At 39.3% G+C, this 9,639-nt stretch overlaps 1 protein-coding gene across 1 annotated transcript; it reads left to right on the forward strand.

Moving 5' to 3' along the window:
* Window positions 1-762: 762 nt before the first annotated feature.
* arsj (arylsulfatase family, member J) lies at window positions 763-9,639 on the forward strand. Its single transcript, XM_056272312.1, has 2 exons — window positions 763-1,261; window positions 7,586-9,639. The coding sequence occupies exons 1-2, from the start codon at window positions 933-935 to the stop codon at window positions 8,961-8,963; spliced, it is 1,707 nt and encodes a 568-aa protein (XP_056128287.1). The 5' UTR covers window positions 763-932; the 3' UTR covers window positions 8,964-9,639.

Consider the following 9,639-nt stretch of genomic DNA (forward strand, 5'->3'; position numbering starts at 1 on the left):
CCCTATAAAACTTAATATCAAGGGGATTAGGGGAATATGAAATTATAACCAAATATTAGAAATGTTTCCAAGTGGACCATTAGCACAGAGAGTAACCAAAACTGATTAGACCCTGCTTATTACTTCATGCTTTGGGGGAAAAAGTATAAAGACAATCTGTAAAAAGAAATGCATTACATACAAAGGGTTACTAAACCACATTCCCAGCGGCGTTGTCCGATTCGTTTTAGTGAATCGGTTCGTTTAAATGAACCCGTTAAAAAGCGATTCACTTATTCGGTTGCAAGTCCTCGGTACTTAAAAGTGTTACTAAACGTTTACACGGGCTATTTAACGTGTTCTTTTTTGTCAAAATACAACAACAACAACATATTTTATTTACATACTAATATCTGAAAGTTTTTAGATTGTTTCACATCTATAGGCTAAATCTAAGTGTTTACTTGTATTGGTGATATAAATATTAGCCTACACTAAAATTCACATTAGTGGTCAACTGATGTGTTCCGTCCCAAATTCTAAATACAGATTTTCAGTCTCAGCTATCCTAACGATCCTGTGATTTGCGAATCGGTTCAACAGAATCATGAATCGATTCAAACGGATGATTCATTCGCGAATCGGACCTCACTGTCTGTATGGCACTGAAGAGCAACTTAAGCGAAAGATGAGACAGTTCAGGTCTGTCTTTGAGGACAGACGGGTCGACAACGTCTTGATGCTTGGAAATTATGCTATACGACCCGTTTACATATTCAGGTTTTTGAAAATGAAGTGAACACGGTCGGACAAATCGCGAACCTAATTTCCAAGCGCGCCTGTTATTCCTGATATCATGACATGCAGCGGTGTTATTTTGCGCTGTGAAAAGATTAAAGTAGTGGTATCATCTGTTCTGATTTTCATTTTAACTAGTTTACAAATAGGAACGAATGGTTTTAGGTGCAATGCACGGACGAATGGGAAGAAGTGCGATTCTTCTGACGCTTTTGACTACTTTTAGCGGATTTATCAACTCAACATACGGAACATGGAAGAGCAGTTTTCATGCGAATCGCGTGAATAACGTGGAGAAACCTTCCTCTCAGCCTCACATCATCTTCATCATGGTTGATGACCAAGGCTTTCGAGACGTGGGATATCATGGGTCCGAGATAAAGACTCCGACACTGGACAGACTGGCTTCAGCCGGAGTGAAACTGGAGAATTATTATGTTCAGCCTCTGTGTAGCCCGTCCAGGAGCCAGCTGATGACCGGCAGGTGGGACATATCAAGATACCACACTATATCTGTCAAAAATAGGGTCGTTTATTTGCACGATATGAAATATATGAAAGAAAATACAATCCATATACTGTGCAGGGAGAGGCAGGAACCCCAAAAAGCCTCCGCCTAAACAACAGCAACAACAAAAAAGGAACTAATTTAAATAATAAAGTCAGAATTGCGTGATATAAAGTTGCAATTTCGTGATATAAAGTCAGAATTGTGTGTTATAAAGTCAGAATTGCGTGTTATAAAGTCAGAGTTGTGTGTTATAAAGTCAGAGTTGTGTGTTATATAGTCAGATTTGTGTGCTATAAAGTTGCAATTTCGTGATATAAAGTCAGAATTGTGTGTTATAAAGTTGCAATTGTGTGTTATAAAGTCAGAGTTGTGTGTTATAAAGTCAGAGTTGTGTGTTATAAAGTCAGAGTTGTGTGTTATAAAGTCAGAGTTGTGTGTTATAAAGTCAGAATTGTGTGATATAAAGTCAGAGTTGTGTGATATAAAGTCAGAATTGTGTGATATAAAGTCAGAGTTGTGTGATATAAAGTCAGAGTTGTGTGATATAAAGTCAGAATTGCGTGATATAAAGTCAGAGTTGTGTGATATATAAAGTCAGAGTTGTGTGATATAAAGTCAGAGTTGTGTGATATAAAGTCAGAGTTGTGTGTTATAAAGTCAGAGTTGTGTGTTATAAAGTCAGAGTTGTGTGTTATAAAGTCAGAATTGTGTGATATAAAGTCAGAGTTGTGTGTTATAAAGTCAGAGTTGTGTGATATAAAGTCAGAATTGCGTGATATAAAGTCAGAGTTGTGTGATATATAAAGTCAGAGTTGTGTGATATAAAGTCAGAGTTGGCTGATATAAAGTCAGAGTTGTGTGATATAAAGTCAGAGTTGTGTGTTATAAAGTCAGAGTTGTGTGTTATAAAGTCAGAGTTGTGTGTTATAAAGTCAGAATTGTGATATATAAAGTCAGAATTGTGTGATATAAAGTCAGAGTTGTGTGATATAAAGTCAGAGTTGTGTGATATATAAAGTCAGAGTTGTGTGATATAAAGTCAGAGTTGTGTGATATAAAGTCAGAGTTGTGTGATATAAAGTCAGAGTTGTGTGTTAAAAAGTCAGAGTTGTGTGTTATAAAGTCAGAGTTGTGTGTTATAAAGTCAGAATTGTGTGATATAAAGTCAGAGTTGTGTGTTATAAAGTCAGAGTTGTGTGATATAAAGTCAGAATTGCGTGATATAAAGTCAGAGTTGTGTGATATAAAGTCAGAGTTGTGTGATAGAAAGTCAGAGTTGTGTGATAGAAAGTCAGAGTTGTGTGATATAAAGTCAGAGTTGTGTGATATAAAGTCAGAGTTGTGTAATATAAAGTCAGAGTTGTGTGATATAAAGTCAGAGTTGCGTGATATAAAGTCAGAATTGTGTGATAAAGTCAGAGTTGGATGATATAAAGTCGCAATTTTGTGTTACAAAGTCAGAATTGTGTGATAAAGTCAGAGTTGGATGATATAAAGTTGCAATTGCCTGTTATAAAGTCAGAATTGTGATATAAATTCAAGTCTTATAAAAAAAATCTTTTTTCCTCAGAATTGCGAGTTTATATCATGCTATTCTGAGAATTGTGAGATGTAAACTTGCAATTGTGAGAAAAAAAGTCAGAATTGTAAGATAAAAAGTCACAATTACCTTTTTTATTTTTTATTTTGTGTCGTGGAAACAAGCTTCCACAAAATGTAGGTTCATGTTGAAAGTCATTTTCTTTATGCATGATCAAGTCACCTTTATTTCTATAGCGCTTTATACACTACAGGTCGTTTCATAGCAGCTTTACAGTGATAACAGGACAATAATGATTCAATGATGCAAACCAGTTGGTGTTTGAGTGTGCATGTGTCGAATGCCTGACTCCAGTGTTCCCACAGCGAAACATCTGGTCCACGCCTCGGGAAACGGGAAGGGTTGCTAGGAATCTCTTTTGGCAATTTGCTTTGGAAGCAGTGAATGAATCAACTCCTCCCTCAGTCATTTACAGTCAATGGCTTTCTGGCTGTGAGACGGGGATTTACTGGGGTGATATACTGTGTGTCAGGCACTTCACGGTGTGTGTGAGCGTGTTGTGTGGTTTGATTAGATGGAGAACACTCAGGAATAGAGATTAACATCACACACATCAAAGAATATAAGTCAGTTTTATTCTGTAAGGAGCATATGCCCTCTGCTTGGTCTTTAAAGGGTGGCTGGCGTCGACTCAATGACACTCTTGTGGGAATGTTTTGTAACTACTTTTCAAACTGATTGTTGTAAATGAACATCTCAGGGCAACTGTAGTGCGGCTTCAGAGCAGAATACGAGACGCATCAGTTTCACACCAGGGAAGAAATTATGAATATTTCTTTGAAATATGAGATATTATGAAAATGTTGCCAAGTTATTACTCTCATTACATGTTGCCCAAAAAACACATTCATTTGCAAATTAGAGACAATGAAAAGATACATTGAAGAATTTTTTTTGGCCATGTTTACACACATATTGTGTACAGTAAAATATTACATCAAACTAGATTTGTACATTTTCTGTGGTGCCTTCTGTGGCAAAACCTGGCACTCAGTTGGAACGGGTTCGCTAGGTAGACATGGCTGGTTCCTATGGAGCTGCTACATCATTGCTAAGGCATTCTGGGTGGTTGCTAAGATATTATGGGTTGTTGCTAGGTGGTTGCTATGCTGTTACTATGCGGTTGCTAGGGTATCCTGGGTGGTTGTTAGAGTGTTGATAGGCAGTTGCTACGGTGTTCTAGGTGCAACTGGTTAGCAACACCTTTGCAACCACCAAAAACATCCTAGCAAACACATAACAACACCATAGCAACCACTCAGAACATCCTAGAAACCGCCTAGCAACACCCTAGAAACCACCCATAACACTCTTGCAACACCCTAGCAACCAACCAGAACACCCTAGGTGTTTGCTAAGGCATTACTAAGTGGTTGCTAGAGCATTTATAGGCTATTGCTAGGGTGTTCTGGGTAGTTGCTGTGGTGTTGCTAGGCAATTGCTAGGGTGTTTGTGTGGTTGCTATGGCGTTGTATATGAATAATTAAAATGTAAAGCATATTTTGCCCCTTAGAAGTTATTATTGTGACAGATTCATAAAACAATCCATGCTGAAATGGTTAAAAAAGGTTAAAAATGAAAATGGAAGTTGTTTATGGTACCTTAAAAATGAAATGTATTCTGCTTATTATCAGCCCATGACGGGACAAGTTTCTGACTTGGCATCACTGACGAGTAAGTGTGGACAGCGTTTATGTCATTTCTTATGATATAACCCCTTTAATATTTGTTGACAATATTATTTTAAATAAACACTGCAAATGGAAATGTTTCAGCTACTTTTAATAGTTAAATTGTCTTAAATTGCCATTTTTTTAAGTGTGAATTGCTTAATCTTTAAAGCGCTTTTCACCCAAAAAAAGGGCTTCACCAAAAAGATTACATTAGAAAAAGAGGCTTACCTTGGCAAATGCTTAGCCATCTCTTAAAGCTAAAACAGTCGTCTAAAATATGCTAAATGTAATGGAAAGAGACGGGCATTGGTCATGTTTTAGTTGAAACTCTTTCTGCTTCTCTGATGGATGATGCCTTTAGATCAGAAGTCCAAAAACATCACATCTGCTCATATAAGCAGTGCGTTCAGTTCTTCGTTTAGCTTTTACCCTTTTAAGGTATTATCACTACCATCTGATAAAAGAAATGAACTTCTCGTAATCTGCCAAAATCAGACATTACGATGAATAGGACTGTGGTTCCCTTTGGTTCCTTATCTTTGCACCTTATTTGACACACCTAATTCAGTTCATGAGCACTCTAGTAAAAAGTGGATGAGTTATTGAGAAAATCAGGGGGTTTGGATAAGGAAGGGATTCAAAATATGCAGTTTTGTGGCTCTCCAGAACCAGGAGGCAACCAAACACTGCCATAATGAACAAGCCTAAACTGTTAAAGGGGGAAATAAAGGGGGCTAAATGGCAAAAATTGTCAAAATTACAAATAAGCATAATAAAAGTATGATATTCCTTGTGCACTTCATTTATACAAGCCTTCTAAATCCACTCTATGGCTTTAAAGGCCCCCTGAAATAAAAATGTAAGTTTTTTAGCTTTTAGTATGAATATGTTAGCCTTATGGTTATGAATAATCTGGTGTGTTCCAAAACAATTACAAAATTTGCATTTAGGAGACATTAAGCATTCAAAACTCACAGTCTAACTGTATTGTAAAAAGCTCTATATAAATAAAGGTGACTTGACTTGATAAAGCGATTGATTCTTGTGTCCCGACGCCCAACGTCACACGGATCGTGCCAAACTTGTGTAGTGTAAACCCAGCATGAGTAACATCTGCCCTAGCTCTCATCGGGGTGTTTATGAGAATTAATGAGAGAAAGTACCAATGTCCTATTTATCAACACATTGTTCTTTTGAGTCAGATCCTGTTTATAAGTTGATCCACTTAACTAAACTTTCTCGAGTTGAACTCACTGACTCATGAATGAGTAAATGATGAGAGAATCGTCAATTTTGGGTGAACTAATTCTTTAAAGATGAATTTGAATGATCTCAAATCTTAGGATGAGTCTGCTGTTGTCAGACGAAAGGGCCTTGAGATGGTTAGTGTCTGGGTTACTGAAAAGAGAAAGGGTGTAATGAATGGCTGGTCTAGTGGGAACGAGGGAGTGTGTTTTAATGCTCTGTGGTCTGAGTTTGATTAGCTGTAGAGAGGAGTATGTTCCCCTTATTGAAAGCAGATGTGGGAGGGATGTTGGAGCGAACAGCAGAACATGGGTCAGCAAGTCTTCCAGCACAGGCTGGTTGGGGATTCGTGTTTCCCAGTGGCTTTGGTGACCAAAAAAACATGTCTTGTGGGACATTTGGGTTGTGTTAAGAAGTGTTTTTAGTTTAAAGAAAGTAGTGAAATACACTCATTTGTCAAGGATAACACAATAAAGTTAAAAACTTGTTTCCATTGCGGTCCTTTATGAGAGAAAGTACCAATGGCCTATTTACAACAAACAATTGTACCTACAACAAATTGTTCTTTGTCAGATCCTGTCAATAAGTTGATCCAGTTCTTTAAATGTTCTTGAGTTGAAATCACTGACTCAATCATCCGGTTGTAGCATTAAAGAAAGACCATCTAAATGTGTTTGGAAGAACATGAGAATGAGTAAATGATGAGTGAATCGTCACTTTTGGGTGAACTAATGCTTTAAAGATGAATTTGAAGGGAGTTACAGAATGAAGCTGTGGTTGGAACTGTGGTGGTGCATAAGTCCTGATGTCTCGAGGGGACGCAGGTTTGAATTTGGCCTAATGCCATGTCCCGATCCAATTCACTTGATCTGCCATATAACATTACATATTACAAGATTACAACATTACAAAGCACACTAGCTGAGTTTATATGGACATCTTTTGTTTCAATCAGAATGAAATCATTTCCCTTCCCAAACCCAAAACGTAAGGGCCCTATTTTAACGATCTAAGCGGATGGTCTAAAGCGCACGGCGCAAGTGCACTTAGTGTGTGTTCGAATCCACTTTTACTAGTTTAACGATGGGAAATGGTCGGCGGGCCTGGCGCATGGTCTAAAAGGGTCGTCCCTATTCTCTTAATGAGTAATGGGTGTGTTTTGGGCGTAACGTGCAATTAACCAATCAAAGTCTCATCTCCCATTCCCTTTAAAAGCCAGTTGCGCTCGCGCCATGGCGGATTCGCTATTTACATGGAGGAATTTGCAAGTGGAAAAACTGAACGCGTCTCCAGAGAGCAACCGGATCTGCTCGGGAGCGAGGTTAAAAACGCAAGCAGACCATCTACGGGACAAGCCGGATTCCAGAATTTAGCTACACGTAATCCTTTTATTTTTAATATTTGGCTATTTGCGGCCATGTGTGTGTAATAAGCAAAGTGTAAGCGCATTGTGGACCCGCCCATATTATTAATGCGCTCTTTAAATAACAAAAAAAAATTGCGCCATTGATTTAGATTTAGCAGTCTATTTCAGTTGCTCAAAATAGCAACGCGCCAACAATGCGCCTGAACACACCTCGTTTTCAGACCAGCTCACCCATAGGCTAGCAACTTGAAAATGATAATTGCGTCAGGCTGAAACTAGAAAAAAACACTTGCGCCGGATGTATGATAAGGCCATTAGAGCAAACCAGTGTATCATCTCAGAGGATGATCAAATGTCTGTTTTATTCAGTGCTTGTCATTTTTGTTACTAATTTAGTGCATTTTATGTCCTAGATATCAAATCCACACTGGCCTCCAGCATTCCATCATCCGACCCACTCAGCCGAATTGCCTCCCTTTGGAGAACATCACCCTTCCGCAGAAACTGAAGAATGCTGGGTACTCTACTCATATGGTGGGAAAGTGGCACCTTGGGTTTTATAAGCGAGGTTGTATGCCTACGCAGCGTGGCTTTGACACCTTCTTTGGCTCTTTGTTGGGTACCGGCGACTACTACAACCATTACAAATGTGACGGCCCGAGTATGTGTGGGTACGATCTTCACGAGGGTGAAGAAGCTGCCTGGGAGCAGGACCATGGCATCTACTCCACCATTATGTATACTCAAAAGGCTGAGAAAATCCTTGAATCTCACAATCCTAATCAGCCAATCTTCCTCTACTTGGCGTACCAGGCAGTACACTCTCCCTTACAGGTTCCTGCTCGCTACCTCGAACGCTACAAGTCCATCCCAAACTTACATCGTCGTAAATATGCTGCAATGGTCAGCTGCTTGGATGAGGCTGTACGCAATCTAACTCTTGCTCTCAAGCAGTATGGATATTATGACAACATGGTTATGGTGTACTCCTCAGATAATGGAGGCCAACCAATGGCAGGAGGCAGCAATTGGCCACTAAGAGGCAGTAAAGGGTCGTACTGGGAGGGAGGTATACGGGCGGTAGGGTTCGTACATAGTCCTTTACTGGTCAAAAAGGGCACTAGAAGCAGGGCTCTCATTCATATTACTGATTGGTACCCAACACTGGTGATGCTTGGTGAAGGTACGCTAGATGAGAACCAGAGTCTTGATGGCTATGATGTCTGGGAAGCCATCAGTGAGGGACGTCCTTCACCTCGAATGGATATTCTCCACAACATAGACCCCATCTACACCAAAGCCAAGAATGGCTCCTGGAAAGCAGGCTTTGGGATCTGGAACACGGCCATTCGGGCGGCTCTCCGTGTCGGTGACTGGAAGCTTCTTACTGGTGTGCCAGGATATAGTGACTGGATCCCACCGCAGACTTTCTCCACCCTGCTGTTGGCCAATCGTTGGCAAAATGAGCGTGTGAGCTGGGATCGAGGCAAGTCTATATGGCTCTTCAACATTACAGCTGATCCATATGAACGAGTGGATCTTTCCCGACGATACCCACATGTGGTGAAGAAGATGCTAATCAGGCTTCTACGGTACAACAAGACAGCTGTGCCGTGCCGTTACCCTCCCAAAGATTATCGCTCCAATCCTCAGTATAATGGGGGGGTCTGGGGCCCCTGGTACACAGATGATGATGAAGATGAGGATGATAACCTTCTCTTATATGATTTAGAACAGATGAAGAGTTGGAAGAAAGGAAAACGAAGAGGGAAATTCAAAAGAAAGACCTGAGGTCTATAGATTGTTGGCTCCCATCTTGACATTCTTGGTACCGTTATGAACTCAGGGATGTAGTCTTTAACTTCCAGAAGTAATGTATAGATTTACCTCCAATTTCATGATCAAGTGTCTTTCTTTTCATACTTTAAATATGTTCTATCCCAGTTCAATGTGCAGAGAACTATGGAGTGTAAACACTGTGGGACTTTCAAAGCTTGCTCTTCTTTGTAAAGTCTGAAATGTCAAAGTTTGGCTCAAGAAGTTTTGGGTCAGGACAACCAGCGGCAGACTGGAAGAGTGGAAGAAAAGCATTAGATCAACTCCGTTTGGTGCGTGCCTCTAAAGCAGGGCTATTCAATTAGCTTCATTCGAGGGCCAGATTATTAAATCGAAAAGTTGAGGTGGGCCGGTGGGTTTAGCTTATTTATTGAAACATTATTTATTATTTATTGAAACATAACAGTATCAATAAATACGCTAAAACTAAACCTAAAACAAAAGTATTGTATTTACTTGGAAATGTGGTGCCCAACAGTATGCAGATTTATAAGACCATAATAAATAACTAATTTAAAGCTGTGTACAATTTTCCTTGGAACATATATATGAATTATACAAGCTTATAGCTATTTGTAAGAATTATATTATTATAGGCTTAAATGAAAATATTCTGAGAGTGAGACTTGGT

Source organism: Rhinichthys klamathensis, unplaced genomic scaffold, assembly GCF_029890125.1.
Source record: "Rhinichthys klamathensis goyatoka isolate OS25496 unplaced genomic scaffold, OSU_Roscu_1.1 h1tg000334l_1, whole genome shotgun sequence".
Lineage (NCBI taxonomy): Eukaryota > Metazoa > Chordata > Actinopteri > Cypriniformes > Leuciscidae > Rhinichthys > Rhinichthys klamathensis.

What these genes read in the sequence shown, in the direction of transcription:
- arsj (XM_056272312.1), top strand. Translation starts at nt 933, where the DNA reads ATGGTTTTAGGTGCAATGCACGGACGAATGGGAAGAAGTGCGATTCTT. An exon ending in AGCCAGCTGATGACCGGCAG is followed by an intron (nt 1,262 to 7,585) that starts GTGGGACATATC and finishes TTTATGTCCTAG; the next exon opens with ATATCAAATCCACACTGGCC.